The sequence below is a fragment of the Ranitomeya imitator genome, chromosome 5 (genome assembly GCF_032444005.1).
Source record: "Ranitomeya imitator isolate aRanImi1 chromosome 5, aRanImi1.pri, whole genome shotgun sequence".
In the NCBI taxonomy this organism is placed as follows: Eukaryota; Metazoa; Chordata; class Amphibia; order Anura; family Dendrobatidae; genus Ranitomeya; species Ranitomeya imitator.
In genome coordinates, this window is record NC_091286.1 from 379,281,812 (window position 1) to 379,304,966 (window position 23,155).

At 45.5% G+C, this 23,155-nt stretch overlaps 1 protein-coding gene across 1 annotated transcript in view; it reads left to right on the forward strand.

Moving 5' to 3' along the window:
- RAB23 (RAB23, member RAS oncogene family) overlaps positions 1–23,155 on the forward strand; it is a 67,695-nt gene that overhangs the window by 27,732 nt on the left and 16,808 nt on the right. Inside the window, exons 4-6 of the mRNA XM_069726723.1 lie at positions 15,269–15,425; positions 20,323–20,405; positions 20,505–20,597. Coding sequence (XP_069582824.1) covers positions 15,269–15,425; positions 20,323–20,405; positions 20,505–20,597 — 333 coding nt within the window. The remainder of the gene's footprint in view (positions 1–15,268; positions 15,426–20,322; positions 20,406–20,504; positions 20,598–23,155) is intronic.

Here is a 23,155-nt window from a genome sequence, read left to right on the forward strand (position 1 = left end):
AAAATTTCATCTCAATACTTTGTAATATATCCTTTGTTGGCAATGACAGAGGTCAAACGTTTTCTGTAAGTCTTCACAAGGTTGCCACACACTGTTGTTGGTATGTTGGCCCATTCCTCCATGCAGATCTCCTCTAGAGCAGTGATGTTTTTGGCTTTTCGCTTGGCAACACGGACTTTCAACTCCCTCCAAAGGTTTTCTATAGGGTTGAGATCTGGAGACTGGCTAGGCCACTCCAGGACCTTGAAATGCTTCTTACGAAGCCACTCCTTCGTTGCCCTGGCGGTGTGCTTTGGATCATTGTCATGTTGAAAGACCCAGCCACGTTTCATCTTCAATGCCCTTGCTGATGGAAGGAGGTTTGCACTCAAAATCTCACGATACATGGCCCCATTCATTCTTTCATGTACCCGGATCAGTCGTCCTGGCCCCTTTGCAGAGAAACAGCCCCAAAGCATGATGTTTCCACCACCATGCTTTACAGTAGGTATGGTGTTTGATGGATGCAACTCAGTATTCTTTTTCCTCCAAACACGACAAGTTGTGTTTCTACCAAACATTTCCAGTTTGGTTTCATCAGACCATAGGACATTCTCCCAAAACTACTCTGGATCATCCAAATGCTCTCTAGCAAACTTCAGACGGGCCCGGACATGTACTGGCTTAAGCAGTGGGACACGTCTGGCACTGCAGGATCTGATTCCATGGTGGCATAGTGTGTTACTTATGGTAGGCCTTGTTACATTGGTCCCAGCTCTCTGCAGTTCATTCACTAGGTCCCCCCGCGTGGTTCTGGGATTTTTGCTCACCGTTCTTGTGATCATTCTGACCCCACGGGGTGGGATTTTGCGTGGAGCCCCAGATCGAGGGAGATTATCAGTGGTCTTGTATGTCTTCCATTTTCTAATTATTGCTCCCACTGTTGATTTCTTCACTCCAAGCTGGTTGGCTATTGCAGATTCAGTCTTCCCAGCCTGGTGCAGGGCTACAATTTTGTTTCTGGTGTCCTTTGACAGCTCTTTGGTCTTCACCATAGTGGAGTTTGGAGTCAAACTGTTTGAGGGTGTGCACAGGTGTCTTTTTATACGGATAACAAGTTTAAACAGGTGCCATTACTACAGGTAATGAGTGGAGGAAAGAGGAGACTCTTAAAGAAGAAGTTACAGGTCTGCGAGAGCCAGAAATCTTGATTGTTTGTTTCTGACCAAATACTTATTTTCCACCATAATATGCAAAAAAAATGATAAAAAAACAGACAATGTGATTTTCTGGTTTTTTTTTTCTCAGTTTGTCTCCCATAGTTGAGGTCTACCTATGATGTATATAAAAGACGCCTCTCATCTTTTTAAGTGGTGGAACTTGCACTATTGCTGACTGACTAAATACTTTTTTGCCCCACTGTGTGTATATATATATATATATATATATATATATATATATATATATATATATATATATATATATATATATATATATATATATATATATATATAGATAATTAGATTCTCTATCTAGATCTCTGTCCTGATATCCATATACAGTGCAGTGGAGGAAATAAGTATTTGATCCCTTGCTGATTTTGTAAGTTTGCCCACTGACAATGACATGAACAGTCTATAATTTTAAGGGTAGGTTAACTTTAACATTGAGAGATGGAATATCAAAAATAAACTAGATGGGTATTTCCTGAAGGAACTACAGATAGTGCTTTGGAATGGTGCCCGGGCTGCCCCTGCAAGACTTTCACACTTGGGTACCCTTCAGGCGCTGATTTGGTGGGCGGGGCCCCTCAGGGTTCGATTTGGTGGGCGGGGTCACTCTGGGTCCGATTTGGTGGGCGGGGTCACTCTGGGTCCGATTTGGTGGGCGGGGCCACTCTGGGTACGATTTGGAGGTCGGGGACCCTCGGCCTCCGATTTGGTGGGCGGGGACCCTCGGCCTCCGATTTGGTGGGCGGGGCCACTCGGGGTCCGATTTGGTGGGCGGGGCCACTCGGCCTCCGATTTGGTGGGCTGGACACCTCAGGTAACAATTTGGTGGGTCGGTCACTTTAAGAGCTGATATTATCTGGCAAAACTGGGTCATGTAGAGTTCGTAGGTGTTGGCATAGTAACTGGGTCTGACTTCGCATATCAATGAGCTGATCAGCCAGGTGGCAGTTGGCAGTTATTTTGAAATTGCCTCAGAAATCAGCCATTATACCTTATGGGAACAATTTCCCCATTGAAATGCATTGAGACGAAATTTTCAAACGCCAATTGCGCCAAAACTACAAATCCGATCGACACGAAAAATACTTAGCACACCTCCCAGGAACGCTGGCTTCGAAATGACACCTCACTGGAGTCTGTGCGTGCAGCGGTTCGGGCCGCATTAATTGCGGACTGAATAATAAGAAGAAGAAGTTGACTACGGTGGAATAACAATATAGTGCTTTTTACAAAGCACTATAATTATGAATTTATTTGCAGTGAGAAATAAGTATTTGATCCCTCTGGCAAACAAAATTTAATACTTGGTGGCAAAACCCTTGTTGGCAAGCACAGCAGTCGGACGTTTTTGTAGTTCATGATGAGGTTTGCGCACATGTCAGGACTCAGGAGGAATTTTGGTCCATTCCTCTTTGCAGATCATTAGTGATGAGCGAGTGTACTTATTGCTCAGGTTTTCCTGAGCACGCTCGGGTGTCCTCTGAGTATTTGTTAGTGTTCGGAAATTTAGTTTTCGTCACCTCAGCTGAATGATTTACAGCTATTAGTCAGGCTGAGTACATGTGGGGGTTGCCTGGTTGCTAGGGAATCCCCACATGTGATCAAGCTGGCTAACAGATGTAAATGCGGTAGTAGGAAGAAAAGAGCCAGCACTCACCGATCGTCCAAGACAGGTTACTTTATGCTAGGGGTGCTAGGTAAGGAGAGCGGCAAGCATGTTGTCATGCTTGCCGCTCTCCTTACCTAGCACCCCCGGCCGTGAAGATTTTAACCGCACTTTAATAAAGTAACCTGTCTTGGAAGATCGGTGAGTGCTGGCTCTTTTCTTCCTACTACCGCATTGACTGTCTACTGCATTCGCCAAGGCACCCGGGATCAGAAGTCTGGGCTTCCACTGCAGGTGAGCGGTTCACACTATTATTAAGAGCGGTGGTGCCGTCCATCTGTTTCTGTATATTTAACAGATGTAAATCATTCAGCTGCGGAGATGAAAACTAAATCTCTGAACACTGACAAATACTTGGAGATCACCCGAGCGTGCTGGGGAAAACCTGAGCAATAGTACACTCAAACATCACTAATGATCTTCTCTAAATCATTAAGATTTTGAGGCTGTCACTTGGCAACTCTGAACTTCAACTCCCTTCATAAGTTTTCTATAGGATTAAAGGTACCGTCACACTGGACGATATCGCTAGCGATCCGTGACGTTGCAGCGTCCTGGCTAGCGATATCGTCCAGTGTGACAGGCAGCAGCGATCAGGCCCCTGCTGTGATGTCGCTGGTCGGGGCAGTAAGGCCAGAACTTTATTTGGTCGCTGGCTCTCCCGCTGACATCGCTGAATCGGCGTGTGTGACGCCGATTCAGCGATGTCTTCGCTGGTAACCAGGGTAAACATCGGGTTACTAAGCGCAGGGCCGCGCTTAGTAACCCGATGTTTACCCTGGTTACCATCGTTAAAGTAAAAAAACAACCACTACATACTTACCTACCGCTGTCTGTCCTCAGCGCTCTGCTTCTCTGCTCTGGCTGTGAGTGCCGGGCAGCCGGAAAGCAGAGCGGTGACGTCACCGCTCTGCTTTCCCGCCGCTGTGCTCACAGTGAGTGCAGGAAGCAGAGCGCCGGGGACAGACAGCGGAAGGTAAGTATGTAGTGGTTGTTTTTTTTACTTTAACGATGGTAACCAGGGTAAACATCGGGTTACTAAGCGCGGCCCTGCGCTTAGTAACCCGATGTTTACCCTGGTTACCGGCATCGTTGGTCGCTGGAGAGCGGTCTGTGTGACAGCTCTCCAGCGACCAAACAGCGACGCTGCAGCGATCCGGATCGTTGTCGGTATAGCTGCAGCGTCGCTTAGTGTGACGGTACCTTAAGGTCTGGAGACCTTCACTGTAAGTGACTCAGAAATTTCTAATGCAAACATGTGAATCACATGAGATAGGTATATGTGCCAAAAGGGGTGTTAAACACATACGTCCTATAAATATATAAGGATATATGGCTCTATAGTAGCTAGTGTATTTTTAGTTGGCAACAATTAAGTCATATAAGGACATGAAATTTACAATTGTAAACCCATGAGAATATCAAGAGTATATTTTAAACAGTTAAAGGGTTGCAACGGAAGATTGATTCTGTCCATGAAGGATACATAGTTATAAAGGGGTTATTGAAATTGCATCTTGTTTGAACCTGTGTGCTGCATAGTATGCATGTTAATATCACACCATGGGAGAAGGGCACATACCACGAGAGTGATGCACTGTGTGAAGAATGTGGCACCGAACCCAGACGTGCGTTTCACACCAGACCAGATGTTTAACACCCCTTTTGGCACATATACCTATCATGTGATTCACATACTTTGCATTATATAATTTTGGTTCACTTTTATGGATATCAGAATTTATAAATAAACTAGCTGAAGAGCCCGGCGTTGCCTGGGCATAGTAAATATCTGTGGTTAGTTATAGCACCTCACGTCTCTTATTTTCCCATCACGCCTCTCATTTTCTCCCTTACACCTCTCATTTTCCCCCTCACTCCTCTCATTCCCCCCTAACACTTGTCATTTCGACCTCACATCTGTCATTTTCCGATCACTCCACTATTTTCCCTCACTCTCATTTTGCACTCACACCTTTTCATTTTCACCTCACACCCCTCATTTTCACCTCAGTATATACATGTTTGTCATCTCCCTTATATATATTATACACCTGTATGTCTTCTCTTGTATATAGTATATACCTGTATGCCATCTCCCCTGTAAATAGTATATACCTGCTGTATGTCATCTTCTCCTGTATATTGTATATACCCATGTGTCATCTCCTCCTGTATATATTATATACCTGTATGTCATCTCTTCTGTATATACCTGTATGTCATCTCCTATATATAGTATATACCTGTATGTCATCTCCTGTATATAGTATATACCTGTATGTCATCTCTTCTGTATATACCTGTATGTCATCTCCTATATATAGTATATACCTGTATGTCATCTCCTGTATATAGTATATACCTGTATGTCATCTCCCCTGTATATAGTATATACCTGTGTCATCTCCTTCTGTATATAGTATGTACCTGTAAGTCATCTCCTGTATAAAGTATATACCTGTGTATCATCTGCTCCTGTATAAAGTATATACCTGTGTGTCCTCTCCTCCTGTATATAGTATATACCTGTGTCATCTCCACTGTATATAGTATATACCTGTGTCTCATCGCCTCTGTATATAGTATGTACCTGTATGTCATCTCCCCTGTATATAGTATATACCAGGATGTCATCTCCTCCTGTATATAGTATATACCTGTATGTCATCTCCTCCTGTATATAGTATATACCTGTCATCTCCCCTGTATATAGTATATATGTGTGTGTGTGTCATCTCCTCCTGTATATGGTATATACCTGTGTGTCATCTCCTCCTGTATATAGTATATACCTGTGTGTCATCTCCTCCTGTATATAGTATATACCTGTGTGTCATCTCACTTGTATATAGTACTAAATTGGCAGCCTGATAAATCCCCAGCCAACAGGAAGCCCTCCCCCCTGGCAGTATATATTAGCTCACACATACACATAATAGACAGGTCATGTGACTGACAGCTGCCGTATTTCCTATATGGTACATTTGTTGCTCTTGTAGTTTGTCTGCTTATTAATCAGATTTTTATTTTTGAAGGATAATACCAGACTTGTGTGTGTTTTAGGGCGAGTTTCATGTGTCAAGTTGTGTGTGTTGAGTTGCATGTGGTGACATGCATGTAGCGACTTTTGTGAGATGAGTTTTGTGTGGCGACATGCGTGTAGCAACTTTTTGTGTGTCGAGTTGCATGTGACAGGTTAGTGTAGCAAGTTGTGTGCAGCAAGTTTTGCGCATGGCGAGTTTTGCGCGTGGCGAGTTTTATGTGCGGTGCGTTTTGAGTATGTGCAAGTTTTGAGTGAGGCAACTTTTGCATGTGTTGCAACTTTTGTGCATGTAGCAATTTTTCCGCGTGTGGCGAGTTTTCCATGAGGTGAGTTTTGCACGTGTGGCGAGTTTTGTGTGAGTCTAGTTTTGCATGTGGCGAGTTTTGAGCGGCGACTTTTGTGTTTCAACTTTTATGTGGCGAAGTTGGTGTATGTGTGGTGGTATGTGTTCAAGGACGTGGTAGTGTGTGGCGCCTTTTGTGTGTGTGTTCATATCCCCGTGTGTGGTGAGTATCCCATGTCGGGGCCCCACCTTAGCATCTGTACGGTATATACTCTTTGGTGCCATCGCTCTCATTCTTTAAGTCCCCCTTGTTCACATCTGGCAGCTGTCAATTTGCCTCCAACACTTTTCCTTTCACTTTTTCCCCATGTGTATGTATGTGTGTATGTCCGGGATTGGCATCTGTACCGTCGCAGCTACAGCCACAAAATTTTGCACAGTCACACGTCTGGACCCCGAGAGCGTCATAGGCTATGTTGTGAGGTGAAATTTTAACCCCGCGCTTTCCAATTCACCAAACAATTTTGCCCCTATCTACATAATGGGGGAAAAAGTGAAAGGAAAAGTGTTGGAGGCAAATTGACAGCTGCCAGATGTGAACAAGGGGGACTTAAAGAATGAGAGCGATGGCGCCAAAGAGTATATACCGTACAGTTGCTAAGGTGGGGCCCCGACATGGGATACTCGCCACACACGGGGATATGAACACACAAACAAAAAGCGCCACACACTACCACGTCCTTGAACACATATACCACCCTCAGCACACATTTCACCACACATACACCAACCTCACCACATAATAGTCAAAACTCAAAGTCGCCGCTCAAAACTCGCCACATGCAAAACTAGGCTCACGCAAAACTCGCCACACGTGCAAAACTCACCTCATGGAAAACTCGCCACACGCAAAACTTGCACATGTGGAAAAATTGCCACATGCACAAAAGTTGCAACACACAAAACTTGCACATACTCAAAACGCACCACACATAAAACTCGCCACGCGCAAAACTCGCTATCCGCAAAACTTACTGCACACAACTTGCTACACTAACCTGTCACATGCAACTCGACACACAAAAAATTGCTACACGCATGTCGCCACACAAAACTCCTCTCACAAAAGTCGCCACATGCAACTCAACACACACAACTTGACACATGAAACTCGCCCTAAAACACACACAAGTCTGGTATTATCCTTCAAAAATAAAAATCTGATTTAATAAGCAGACAAACTACAAGAGCAACAAATGTACCATATAGGAAATACGGCAGCTGTCAGTCACATGACCTGACTATTATGTGTATGTGTGAGCTAATATATACTGTCAGGGGGAGGGCTTCCTGTTGGCTGGGGATTTATCAGACTGCCAATTTAGCTTACAAATACTGAGGTAAAAATACTGATCAAATAACGTGTGAACGCGGTCTAATACAGGAGGAGATTACACACAGGTATATACTATATACAGGAGAGATGACACACAGGTATATACTATATACAGGAGGAGATGACACACAGGTTACAGTGAATTTCTTTCTACGTTTTTTTTTTTTTTTTTTCAACATTTGTTGCGGTGTTCTTTTTTTTTTTACTTGATTTATTTATATTTTTTTTTATTTATTGTGCGCTCCTTCCATGCCACCACTCACACTTGTACTGTTCAATAAAGACAATTCTTACCTATACATTTTTTGTCCTGGTATTCTGAACTCACTGTTCAAACCGTGTCTGTTTGGTTCTCTTGTTGTTTTACTTCTGATAATCCGAGTGTTTTTTTTCCATTTGTCTCCATTGACACCAGTAAGAATTTAAAACTTGTATAATTAATATATTAGAATATTTCGGGTGGGTGTCTTTTCTTGATCCTTTTACATATATGTCCAATATGATTAGCATGGGTATCATTCAGGCATTAAAGGGGTTCTCATTCAGGCCTCAAATGGGTTCTCCTGTCATCTGAAAGTGACTACTGGCATGCTTTGTGCTTGATCTTTGAGCCAAAATGTTGGTGCTCAGTGCCTTACATTAGGGCATATCTATTTGTCAGACAGAGAGCTTAAGGCTGGTTTCACACTTGCGTAGGGCAGAGCTGTGGAGGGCCGCATACTTCTTCCACTAAGCCCTGCCCACTGCTGCACCTCTTCAGCTCCGCCTATATCTGCATGTGTCCTGCGTACCTCTTTAACATTGGGTACGCAGGCCATGCGGATGTGTCCGTATGTGTCATTTTGACACTGCGCTGACCGCCACAAAATGCAACATGTTGCGTTCGGCGCAGCGTTAAAACAACGTATGCGAACGCATCAGCATACATCCGCATGGCCTGAGTACCCAATGTTAGAGGTACGCAGGACACATGCAGATATAGGTGGAGCTGAATGGATGAGGTGCGGCAGTAGGCGGGGCTTAATGGAGGAAGTACGCAGCTCTGCCCTACGCAAGTGTGAAACCAGGCCAAGTGTCTAAAACACATCTACTATATAATTGTCTAAGGGTCACTTCCGTCTTTCTGTCTGTCATTCTGTCTGTCCTTCTTTCTGTCACGGATATTCATTGGTCGCGGCCTCTGTCTGTCATGGAAATCTAAGTCGCTGATTGGTCGTGGCTGTTTTGCCGCGACCAATCAGCGACAGCCACAGTCTGGAAGAAAATGGCCGCTCCTTCCTCCTCGCAGGCAGTACCCGGCGCCCGCATACTCCCCTCCAGTCAGCCAGTCAGCGCTCACACAGGGTTAATGGCAGCGTTGACCGCGGTGTAACGCACTCGGTTAACGCTGCTATTAACCCTGTGTGACCAACTTTTTACTATTCATGCTGCCTATGCAGCATGAATAGTAAAAAGATCTAATGTTAAAAACAATAAAAAAAAAAATCTATAATATAACGCTGGGAGCGTCACTCTGTCCGAAGCCTCTATAGACTGCGCAAGCGCCGGCGCAGTCTGGGCCTCACAGAGCGACGCTCCCGGGAGATCGCGGTGTGCGTTCACACTGAACGCACACCGCGATCTCCACCGCAGAAGCAGGGACCGCCAGGAGGGTGAGTATCGGCCTATATTCACCTGTCTCCGTTCCATCGCTGAGCGGCGCCATCTTCCCAGTCTTCGGCCTGTGACCTTCAGTTCAGAGGGCGCGATGACGCGCTTAATGTGCGCCGGCGCCGCCCTCTGACTGAACAGTCACAGCCAGGAGACCGGGAAGATGGCGGCGCTCAGCGATGGAACGCCGGACAGGTGAGTATAGTAAGTGCTGGGGGGGCCTGAGCTGGCGGCGATACTGGCACCTGACCCCCACAGCGCGCCGGTGTCCCCGCCTGCTCAGGCCCCCCAGCACTCGGCGCCGAGCGGGTCAGAGGCAGTATGGGGACGCAGGATGGAGCAGCACATAAGGATGGGGACGCAGGATGGAGCAGCACATAACAGGATGGGGACGCAGGATGGAGCATGAACATAAGGATGGGGACGCAGGATGCAGCATGAACATAAGGATCGGGACGCAGGATGCAGCATGAACATAAGGATGGGGACGCAGGATGCAGCAGCACATAAGGATGGGGACGCAGGATGCAGCATGAACATAAGGATGGGAGCAGCACATAAGGATGGGGACGCAGGATGCAGCAGCACATAAGGATGGGGACGCAGGATGCAGCATGAACATAAGGATGGGGACGCAGGATGGGAGCAGCACATAATGATGGGGACGCAGGATGCAGCAGCACATAAGGATGGGGACGCAGGATGCAGCAGCACATAAGGATGGGGACGCAGGATGGAGCAGCACATAAGGATGGGGACGCAGGATGGAGCATGAACATAAGGATGGGGACGCAGGATGCAGCATGAACATAAGGATGGGGACGCAGGATGCAGCATGAACATAAGGATGGGGACGCAGGATGCAGCAGCACATAAGGATGGGGACGCAGGATGCAGCATGAACATAAGGATGGGGACGCAGGATGGGAGCAGCACATAATGATGGGGACGCAGGATGCAGCAGCACATAAGGATGGGGACGCAGGATGCAGCAGCACATAAGGATGGGGACGCAGGATGGAGCAGCACATAAGGATGGGGACGCAGGATGGAGCAGCACATAAGGATGGGGACGCAGGATGGAGCATGAACATAAGGATGGGGACGCAGGATGCAGCATGAACATAAGGATGGGGACGCAGGATGCAGCATGAACATAAGGATGGGGACGCAGGATGCAGCAGCACATAAGGATGGGGACGCAGGATGCAGCATGAACATAAGGATGGGAGCAGCACATAAGGATGGGGACGCAGGATGCAGCAGCACATAAGGATGGGGACGCAGGATGCAGCATGAACATAAGGATGGGGACGCAGGATGGGAGCAGCACATAATGATGGGGACACAGGATGCAGCAGCACATAAGGATGGGGACGCAGGATGCAGCAGCACATAAGGATGGGGACGCAGGATGCAGCAGCACATAAGGATGGGGACGCAGGATGCAGCATGAACATAAGGATGGGGACGCAGGATGCAGCAGCACATAAGGATGGGGACGCAGGATGCAGCAGTACATAAGGATGGGGACGCAGGATGGGAGCAGCACATAAGGATGGGGACGCAGGATGCAGCAGCACATAAGGATGGAGACGCAGGATGGAGCAGCACATAAGGATGGGGACGCAGGATGGAGCAGCACATAAGGATGGGGACGCAGGATGCAGCATGAACATAAGGATGGGGACGCAGGATGCAGCATGAACATAAGGATGGGGACGCAGGATGCAGCATGAACATAAGGATGGGGACGCAGGATGCAGCAGCACATAAGGATGGGAAAGCAGGATGCAGCAGTACATAAGGATGGGGACGCAGGATGCAGCAGCACATAAGGATGGGGACGCAGGATGGAGCAGCACATAAGGATGGGGACGCAGGATGCAGCAGCACATAAGGATGGGGACGCAGGATGCAGCAGCACATAAGGATGGGGATGCAGGATGCAGCATGAACATAAGGATGGGGACGCAGGATGCAGCAGCACATAAGGATGGGGACGCAGGATGCAGCATGAACATAAGGATGGGGACGCAGGATGGGAGCAGCACATAATGATGGGGACGCAGGATGCAGCAGCACATAAGGATGGGGACGCAGGATGCAGCAGCACATAAGGATGGGGACGCAGGATGGAGCAGCACATAAGGATGGGGACGCAGGATGGAGCAGCACATAAGGATGGGGACGCAGGATGGAGCATGAACATAAGGATGGGGACGCAGGATGCAGCATGAACATAAGGATGGGGACGCAGGATGCAGCATGAACATAAGGATGGGGACGCAGGATGCAGCAGCACATAAGGATGGGGACGCAGGATGCAGCATGAACATAAGGATGGGGACGCAGGATGCAGCAGCACATAAGGATGGGGACGCAGGATGCAGCAGCACATAAGGATGGGGACGCAGGATGCAGCATGAACATAAGGATGGGGACGCAGGATGGGAGCAGCACATAATGATGGGGACACAGGATGCAGCAGCACATAAGGATGGGGACGCAGGATGCAGCAGCACATAAGGATGGGGACGCAGGATGCAGCAGCACATAAGGATGGGGACGCAGGATGCAGCATGAACATAAGGATGGGGACGCAGGATGCAGCAGCACATAAGGATGGGGACGCAGGATGCAGCAGTACATAAGGATGGGGACGCAGGATGGGAGCAGCACATAAGGATGGGGACGCAGGATGCAGCAGCACATAAGGATGGAGACGCAGGATGGAGCAGCACATAAGGATGGGGACGCAGGATGGAGCAGCACATAAGGATGGGGACGCAGGATGCAGCATGAACATAAGGATGGGGACGCAGGATGCAGCATGAACATAAGGATGGGGACGCAGGATGCAGCATGAACATAAGGATGGGGACGCAGGATGCAGCAGCACATAAGGATGGGAAAGCAGGATGCAGCAGTACATAAGGATGGGGACGCAGGATGCAGCAGCACATAAGGATGGGGACGCAGGATGGAGCAGCACATAAGGATGGGGACGCAGGATGCAGCAGCACATAAGGATGGGGACGCAGGATGCAGCAGCACATAAGGATGGGGATGCAGGATGCAGCATGAACATAAGGATGGGGACGCAGGATGCAGCAGCACATAAGGATGGGGACGCAGGATGCAGCAGTACATAAGGATGGGGACGCAGGATGGAGCAGCACATACGGATGGGGACGCAGGATGCAGCAGCACATAAGGATGGGGACGCAGGATGCAGCAGCACATAAGGATGGGGACGCAGGATGCAGCAGCACATAAGGATGGGGACGCAGGATGGAGCAGCACATAAGGATGGGGACGCAGGATGGGAGCAGCACATAAGGATGGGGACGCAGGATGGAGCAGCACATAAGGATGGGGACGCAGGATGCAGCAGCACATAAGGATGGGGACGCAGGATGCAGCAGCACATAAGGATGGGGACGCAGGATGGAGCAGCGCATGACGGGATGGGGACGCAGGATGGGGACGCAGGATGGAGCAGCACATGACAGGATGGGGACGCAGGATGGGAGCAGCGCATCACAGGATGGGAGCAGCGCATCACAGGATGGGGACGCAGGATGGGAGCAGCGCATGACAGGATGGGGACGCAGGATGGAGCAGCACATGACAGGATGGGGACGCAGGATGGAGCAGCGCATGACAGGATGGGGACGCAGGATGGAGCAGCGCATGACAGGATGGGGACGCAGGATGGAGCAGCACCTACCAGGATGGAGACAATATACCAATATAAATGCTCGCCACCCGGGCGTAGAACGGGTTCAATAGCTAGTAGTTATATACTCATCCTCCGTTGGCCCCCCGGATCGAAGCGGTTACCGACGCTCCTCACGACGCCCCAGTGACCGCTCCATGCATTGCGGTCTCGCGAAATGATGATGTGCGGACTCGCGAGACCGCTACGTCATCATCTCGCGAGACCGCAATGCACTCTTCAGACCGCAGTGCACGAGGAGCGTCTGTAACCGCTTCGATCCGGGGGGCCAACGGAGGGTGAGTATATCACTATTTTTTATTTTAATTCTTTTTTTTAACAGGGATATGGTGCCCACGTTGCTATAGACTGCGTGGGCTGTCCAATATACTACATGGACTGTGCAATATACTACGTAGGCTATGCAATATACAACGTGGGCTGTGCAATATACTACGTGGGCTATGCAATATACTACGCGGGCTGCGCAATATACTACGCGGACTGCGCAATATACTACGTGGGCTGGGCAATATATTACGTGGGCTGGGCAATATACAACTTGGGCTGCGCAATATACTACGTGGGCTGCGCAATGTACTACGTGGGCTGCGCAATGTACTACGTGGGCTGCGCAATGTACTACGTGGGCTGCGCAATGTACTACGTGGGCTGCGCAATGTACTACGTGGGCTGTGCTATACACTACGCATACATATTCTAGAATACCCGATGCGTTCGATTCGGGCCACCGTCCAGTAAGAAATATGGTCATGAGACTTGTTCCGTAGAAATTCCAGTGCATTAACTTAGTGACGGAGCCAAATTTTTGAAATCTGACCAGTGTCACTTTATGTGGTAATAACTCTGCAACGCTTCAACAAATCTAAGTGTTTTTGAGATTTGTTTTTTTCAAGACACATTATATTTTATGATAATTGTAAATTTTAGGTCGATTTGTTTTGTGTTTACTTATAAAAAATGTTAGTAATTTGAGAAAAATGTTAAAAAATTTGCAATTTTCAATCTTTGAATGATTATCCCTTTAATCCAGATAGTCATACCACAGCAAAACATGAATAAATTAACATTTCCCTCATGTCTGCCTTACATCAGCACCATTTGTAAAATGTTATTTTATTTTGTAAGCATTTTAGGAGGTTTAAAAATGTAGCAGTAATTTTTCATTTTTTTTCAAGGAAATTTACAGCATTTATTTTTTAGGGACCTATCCATGTTTAAAGTGCGTTTACTGGTCTCATATATTGGGAAACCCCAAAAAGTGATACCATTTTAAAAACAGCACCCCCTGATATATTGAAAACTGCTGTCAGGTAGTTTATGAACCCTTCAGTTGCTTTTCAGGAATTAATGCAAAGTGGTATGACAGAAATGGAAAAGTGTATTTTTACCACCTAAATGCCTCTAACTTCTGAACAGATTACTACAGCCGTCAGACTCTAAGGCCGCTATTTGGTCATGAATTGCCATGGCAAACATCAGGACCACAAAATGATGATCTGAGGGCACCAATGGGGATAAAGAGGAAGCCCCCACACTCTGTTAACCATTTATAATGATGTAGTCACTATTGAAAGCAGCATCTAAGGGGTTAAACAGAGTTGGATGGTGCAAACACTGATCGTGGCTAATGTAGCAAGTTGTCAGCTATAGTGGACAGCCGACAGCTGCGGGATTGTTACCTGTATGGGGAGGCTATTCTCTTATATCTCAGGTCAGTTAAAAGACGTATTGGCGGTCATTAAGGGGTTAAAGGGGTTGTCCACTACTAGGACACCCTCCGTCTTGATAAAAATGTCTGGCCCTCATAAAATACTAAAGCTTGTACAGCCTCCTGTGGTTCATTGTGGTTGTTTTGACGCTGGCGTCACTGTCACCACCTTCAGACAAATGAAGAGGAAGTCCGGGCTGCTGCTGATCTCGGACTTCCTTTTCCTGCTCAATTCGACAGGAGGCGGGGACAGTGACGCCAACACTGATTGGGCGCCGGCATCTCGTGCCAACAACAGTACAGGAGCCCCAGAGAGAGCGAGTGCCGACACTGGGAACAGCGCCCGCACGAGAAGGGAGTATAATCCTTTTTTATTTATTTTTCTTTATCGGGGCCAAGGGTGGGGTATGAGAAGTTCTCCAAGTAGTGTCCAACTTCTTTAAGCTTGACACATCTCCCCCACTATAGCTTCTGCTGTGGGAGCCAGTATGAGACATTTTCCTGATTTCGTGTGCTGTGGACACTGTGATTCATCAGTAATGGAGCGATGTGTTATTTCCAAGGTGCCCAAGCCTGTGTGCTGGTATTTTCTACAACGGATCGGGAGTCATTTGAAGCGGTACCCAGCTGGAAAGAGAAGGTAATGGCTGAAGTTGGAGATATTCCCACAGTTCTTGTTCAGAATAAGATCGACCTGCTGGACGACACCGTTATTAAGAAGTAAGTCACAATAATGGCACCGTTCTTGTCTATTAATGTTGTCTGTTATTGTACCTAAGCCCCATTCAAGTGAGGGTCACATTCACATAAACGGGCTATTCAAATGTGAAAGTTAAAATACATGGACATCTTTGGGAGCATATTATTATTTAGCAAAATAATCACTTTTGCATTAGCTACTTAAAAAAATGTCATCTTGTTTTACTTCTCAACCTATACAGTCATGGCCAAAAGTATTAACACCCCTGCAATTCTGTCAGATAATACTCATTTTCTTCCTGAAAATGATTGCAAACACAAATTATTTGGTATTATTATCTTCATTTAATTTGTCTTAAATGAAAAAAACACAAAAGAGAAAGAAGCAAAAAGCAAAACATTGATCATTTCACACAAAACTCCAAAAATGGGGGAGAGAAAAGTATTGGCACCCTCAGCCTAATACTTGGTTGCACAACCTTTAGCCAAAATAACTGCGAACAAACGCTTCCGGTAACCATCAATGAGTTTCTTACAATGCTCTGCTGGATTTTTAGACCATTCTTCTTTGGCAAACTGCTCCAGCTCCCTGATATTTGAAGGGTGCCTTCTCCAAACTGCCATTTTAGATCTCTCCACAGGTGTTCTATGGGATTCAGGTCTGGACTCATTCCTGGCCACCTTAGAAGTCTCCAGTGCTTTCTCTCAAACCATTTTCTAGTGCTTTTTTGAAGTGTGTTTTGTCCTGCTGGAAGACCCATGACCTCTGAGGGAGACCCAACTTTCTCACACTGGGCCCTACATTATGCTGCAAAATTTGTTGGTAGTCTTCATACTTCATAATGCCATGCACACGGTCAAGCAGTCCAGTGCCAGAGGCAGCAAAGCAACCCCAAAACATCAGGGAACCTCCGCCACGTTTGACTGTAGGGACCGTGTTCTTTTCTTTGAATGCCTCTTTTTTTTCTCCTGTGAACTCTATGTTGATGCCTTTGCCCAAAAAGTTCTACTTTTGTCTCATCTGACCAGAGAACATTCTTCCAAAACGTTTTAGGCTTTTTCAGGTAAGTTTTGGCAAACTCCAGCCTGGCTTTTTTATGTCTTGGGGTTAGAAGTGGGGTCTTCCTGGGTCTCCTACCATACAGTCCCTTTTCATTCAGATGCCGATGGATAGTACGGGTTGACACTGTTGTACCCTCGGACTGCAGGACAGCTTGAACTTGTTTGGATGTTAGTCGAGGTTCTTTATCCAACATCCGCACAATCTTGGGTTGAAATCTCTTGTCAATTTTTCTTTTCCATCCACATCTAGGGAGGTTAGCCACAGTGCCATGGGCTTTAAACTTCTTGATGACACTGCACACGGTAGACACAGGAACATTCAGGTCTTTGAAGATGGACTTGTAGCCTTGAGATTGCTCATACTTCCTCACTATTTGGTTTCTCAAGTCCTCAGACAGTTCTTTGGTCTTCTTTCTTTTCTCTATGCTCAATGTGGTACACACAAGGACACAGGACAGCGGTTAAGTCAACTTTAATCCATGTCAACTGGCTGCAAGTGTGATTTAGTTATTGCCAACACCTGTTGGCTGTTGACCTGTTAGAGGTGCTGTTAATTACACAAATTAGAGAAGCATCACATGATTTGTCGAACAGTGCCAATACTTTTGTCCACCCCCTTTTTTATGTTTGGTGTGGAATTATATCCAATTTGGCTTTGGGACGATTCTTTTTGTGTTTTTTCATTTAAGACAAATTAAATTAAGATAATGCAAAACAATTTGTGTTTGCAATCATTTTCAGGAAGAAAATGAGTATTATCTGACCGAATTGCAGGGGTGTCAATACTTTTGGCCATGACTGTATGTACGTAGCTGCCTGCAGAATGAGGTGCAAGGAAGCTGGCAGGAGAGGAGACATGCTACTCTAGTGACATGCAGCATGGATCACATACAGTAGTGTCCAATATGACCAGATTATTCACGGTTTTTGGTATAAGTCATATTGGCACATGAATACATATATATAGAAAAGTAAATATAAAGCATGCATTTAAGAAATGTACCAAACCTATAACATAATGCACAACTGAAAAAATCATGATAAACGTAATTTTTATTAATCATAAAATTATCACATAACAAATATAAATAAGGGGAGAAAAACATAAACCAGGTGGAAAAAAGCGGGGCGGGGTATCACAAAGACCAATAATAATATGGACCAGTTTGCATATATTAAAATACGTGAAGCGGTCATGTTTCCTCACGCTGAAGAGGATATGTCCTAGACCACAATCCTAAACACGCCAGTAAAAGAGCAAAATCTTGGTTCCAGACCAAGAAAATTGAGATTATGGAGTGACCAGCCCAATCCCCACCCCTTAATCCGATAGAACACTTGTGGAGTGACATTTAAAATTCCGTTTGAGGCAAAGCCAAGAATTGCCAAAACATTGTGGGATGTAGTCCAAGCATCCTGGGCTGGAATAACAGTTGACAGGTGCCAGAAGTTGGTTGACTCTATGCAACATAGATGTGAAGCAGTTCTAAAAACTGTGGATATGCAACTGAATATTAGGTTAGTGATTCTCAGGAATGCTAAATCCACAAAAATAGTGCGTATTGTGAGTTTGTACAGACAAATGCAGACACTATTGTTTAGAACAGCTCAATTTTTATTTTTTATTTTCTGTAGTTTAAAAATTGTATATACATTTTTCTTCATGTTTTGAATTATAAAACCTTGTGCAATATTCCCAATCCTGGAAATAAACACTGGTATAAAGATTTTGTGATTATCCCCTTGTTTTTGAACACACTGCTATTTGAACACTACTGTACGGCGTCCCTGCAGCTGGGAATGTTTTACTCTGAAATGCCCCGGCGTGTCCTAGAAAACATACTTAGAAAAAACGACCAAGGACTGTGGCCCAATTCATCATTGCCTTTGTGTATGTGTAGGTTTGTTGTGAGTTTTTACACTTTTTTTTTCTCTTTTTTGCCACCCGATTCATTTTTCTTTCTGGCACCAAAAACTGATATCATAATAAATATGTATATATTAGGTATATTCCCACGGCTTCTTCATGCCCCGCTACCCTAGACTGAAAAGTCTTTTATATACACACACTTATCCCTTCATCTATCAAATAATATGATATTGTAAAATTCTGGAACTGCCGTCCAGGAATAGGTTTTTAACATTCTGATGAGTTCTGCAGCATCCCTGTTGCTGGACTAATTATCCACCCATCGTCTAAGCCACACAGACTATGTAGCGGAGTGGCAAATGGCAGTGTGACCTCCGCCCCCTCACCATAGTATTATGCCATGCTTTGTTAATGCCTTTTTATGTTTTGGTTGAAATAATAATTGTTATTGCAGGGAAAGTCTTGAATGTTGGGTTGTTCGTTCATAGTGTAACCTGTGCCAGCTGGTGGCGCTATAGCTCATGCCTCAATAATGTGTTGTATCCAGCTTGTTGCAGTGGGTGTTGGTTTTTTTTTTTGTTTGTTTGTTTTTTTAAATTTGTTTGTTGTTTTTTTTTTCCTGTTTTAAAAATGCTTTTCCCATGTTTTGAAAGGTACACCGTTGCAAGGTTTGGCTAACCCATTTGAGGAAACCATGAATTCTCTGAATGATAATCTCTGTATTACCCTGTCATCACTGGTAGCTTTCTGTGCGCACTGTGTATAGGCAGAAAGCTGCCAATCAGTGATGGGGTCAGGGTTATACAGAGCTTAAGAATATGGAGGACTACATGTCAGCAGGTTTACTAATCCTCTAGTGATAGTGATTTGATCAAAACTGCAGCAAGCAGCCTAGTAAGTGACAAATCCCTGGAATCATAAAATCAGGGACTCTTTTTTTTTTTTTTTTTTTTTTCACGGTGGTGGAATTGGAGTCTGTATAAAATGGACCAACTCTTGACTCATAAAATATATAATACATTAGGTACAGTAGTGCAGGATGTGCTATAAAGATTTTCATAATAATTTGGGGAAGTTATGAAATGTCCTATTAATGTCTGTTCTTGATCTGGGGATTTGGGGATTTAGTTGAGATGAATCTGTGCTGCACTTTATGTACATGCTCAGTAGTGAGGCAGGGCTGGGAGTCGGAGCCAGTGTTATGAAATATCCTATAAATGTCTGTTCTGTTCCTGATGTAAGGATCTGGGCTTTTAGTTGAGATTAATCTGTTCTGCACTTTATGCACATGCTCAGTAGTGAGGCAGTGCTGTGGGGTCAGAGTCGTTGTTATGAAATATCCTATAAATGTCTGTTCTGTTCCTGATGTAAGGGTCTCGGCTCTTAGTTGAGATTAATCCGTGCTGCACTTTATGTACATGCTCAGTCGTGAGGCAGTGCTGGGAGTCGGAGCCGCTGTTATGAAATGTCCTATAAATGTCTGTTCTGTTCCTGATCTAAGGATCTGAGCTTTTAGTGGAGATGAATCGGAGTTGAACTTTATGTACATGCTCAGTAGTGACCAGTGCTGTGGGGTCGGAGTCAGTATTATGAAATGTCCTATAAATGTCTGTTCTGTTCTTGATCTGAGGATCTTGGCTTTTAGTTGAGATGAATCTGTGCTGCACTTTATGTACATGCTCAGTAGTGACCAGTGCTGTGGTGTCAGAGTCCAGGAAATTGAGGAGTCGGAGGTTTGGCTTACCGACTCCACAGCCTTGATCTTTTCCTACATCATGCGGCTTCCAGACTAGGTGGCAAAAACCTGGTGACCGATTCCCTTTGTTTCATTTTTACTTTGTCATAAAGGTGTTTTTTAGTTTATTCTTTTTTTGGTTCTTCTAATTTCATTCTGATAACTATAATGTAATAAATTACTGACTGGTGATTGTGCTGCCTCCATAATACTTTATACTGTGACTTCTCTTTTTCTTCTATTAACCACAGTGAAGAAGCAGAGGGTCTAGCGAAAAGGTTAAAGCTGCGATTTTACAGAACGTCGGTTAAAGAAGATCTAAATGTCACTGAAGGCAAGTTGTCGCCTTCCTTTCAGCTTTACATTGTATATTTCACTCCCTGTGGATTATACGCATTATGCTTCTATTAACACAACAAATGTTGTATTACAGTCTTTAAATATTTGGCCGACAAGTATCTACAAAGGCTAAAACAGCAGAATGCCGAAGACTCAGAAGTGGTGCATACTAGCAGCAACAAAATTGGTAAATACTTTCCTATATAAGAATTCTTCACCCCGATAAGTCACACTGTAGTGTATGTGTATATCTGTGTATCAGTGACAACAATAAGTATTTGATACACTGCTGATTTTGCAAGTTTTACCACCTACAAAGAATGGAGAGGTCTGTACTTTTTATCATAGGTACTCTTCACCTGTGAGAGATAGGATCTACAGAAAAAAAAAAAACTGAAAATCACATTGTATGATTTTTACATAATTAAAGGGAACCTGTCACCCCCAAAATCGAAGATGAGCTAAGCCCACCGGCATCAGGGACTTATCTACAGCATTCTGTAATGCTGTAGATTAGCCCCCGTTGTATCCTGAAAGATGAGAAAAAGAGGTTGAATTATACTCACCCAGGGGCGGTCCCGCTGCGGTCCAGGTCCGATGGGCGTCATGGTCTGGGGCCTCCCACCTTCTTACGATGACGTCCTCTTCTTGTCTTCACACTGCGGCTCCAGCGCAGGCGTACTTTGTCTGCCCTGTTGAGGGCAGAGCAAAGTACTGCACTACGCAGGCGCCGGCCTCTCTGACCTTTCCCTGCGCACTGCAGTACTTTGCTCTGCCCTCAACAGGACAGACAAAGTACGCCTGCGGCGTGAAGACAAGAAAATGGGAGGCGCTAGACCGGACCGCGACTCCCCTCGGACCCGTACTGCAGCAGGACCGCCCCTGGATGAGTATAATATAACCTCTTTTTCTCATCTTTCAGGATACATCAGGGCCTTATCTACAGCATTACAGAATGCTGTAGATAAGCCCCTGATGCCGGTGGGCTTAGCTCATCTTCGATTTTGGGGGTGACAGGTTCCCTTTAAATTGCATTTTAGTGCATGAAATAAGTATTTGATCACCTACCAACCAGTAAGAATTCTGTCTCTCACAGACCTGTTAGTTTTTCTTTTAGCACCCGTCCTACTCTGTACTCATTAGCTGTATTAATGGCGCCTGTTGGCTCAATTATTAGAAAATGTAAGAAACACACGATGACTGTCAATCTTCCTTGGTCTGGGGCTTCATGCAGGATCTTGCCTCGTGGGGTAAGGATGATTCTGAGAAAGGTCAGGAATCTGTCCATAACTACACGGGAGGACCTGGTCAATGACCTGAAGCGAGCTGCGACCACAGTCTCAAAAATTCCCATTGGTAACACCCTACGCCATCATGGATTAAAATAGGGCACGCAAAGTCCTCCTGCTCACACCAGCACATATCTAGGCCCATTTGGAGATTGCCAGTGACCATGAGGAGGCATTGGAGAAGGTTAGATGAGACCAAAATAGAACTTTTTGGTATCTGCACCACTCTCCATGTTTAGAGGAAGAAGGATGAGTACAAAACCACAAACACTGTCCCAACTGTGAAGCATGGTGAGGAAAACATCATACTTTGGGGATGCTTTTCTGCAAAGGGGACAGGATGACTGCACAGCATTGGGAGGATGGCATGGTTTTATGTATCACAAGATTTTTGCCAACAACCTCCTTCCCTCAGTAAGATCATTGAAGATGCATCGTGTTTGGGTCTTTCAGCATGACAATGACCCGAAACACACAGCCATGGCAACTAAGCAGTGGCTCCGTAAGAGGCATTTCAAGGTCCTGGAGTGGCCTGGGCAGTCTCCAGACCTGAAACCAATAGAAAATCTTTGGAGGGAGTTGAAACTCAATGTTGCACAGTGACGGCTCTAAAAACCTTAAAGATCTGGAGAAGATCTGTAGAGGAGCGGGCCAAAACACTGCTGCAGTGTGTGCAAATTTGGTCAAGGACTACAGGAAAAGTCTGACCTCTGTAAGTGCAAACAAAGGTTTCTGTACCAAATATTAAAGTGAACCTGTCAGCAGGATTTCGCTCAGGAAACTACAGACCTTGTCATGTTGCCATTGTTAAACTGATTTAAAATGATACCTGAGGTGAAGAAATTTGTCTTGTGGTTTTTGTGTAATCATTGGTTTAGAGAAACACGGCACTCGAGGATTGTGGTGCTGTTGGTGCACGAGTCAGGTATCCAACCCGTCAATATAAAATATATAACAAACTTGGCACTCGGTACTTGAAAAGCAGAGGTTCCTTTTTATTATGCATCCAAAAAAATGTTATGAACGTTTTCGGTCCAGCATAGGACCTTCATCAGATCGATTCTAAACATAAGCTGGATGTGAAGGAATGACCTTATACGCAAAGGTGCATCGGGGCACTGAGTCTGCTATAGAAGGGATAAGCTGAACTGCTGCTTGGTACCGCGTGGCTCATAAAGCGCTAGGGGTAGAGGCAACGACGTTGCAATGGAAGAGTGCTGAGAACCGCGGTCCGTGGTTCTCAGTTCCTTCACATCCAGCTTATGTTTAGAATTGATCTGATGAAAGTCCTATGCCGGACCGAAAACATTCATAACATTTTTTTGGATGCATAATAAAAGGAACCTCTGCTTTTCAGGTACCGAGTGCCAAGTTTGTTATATATTTTGTGTAATCATTGTTAGAAGTTTTCAGTTAATGAGATTCTCCTGCTTTGGGGCGGGACTGTAGGCAGAGT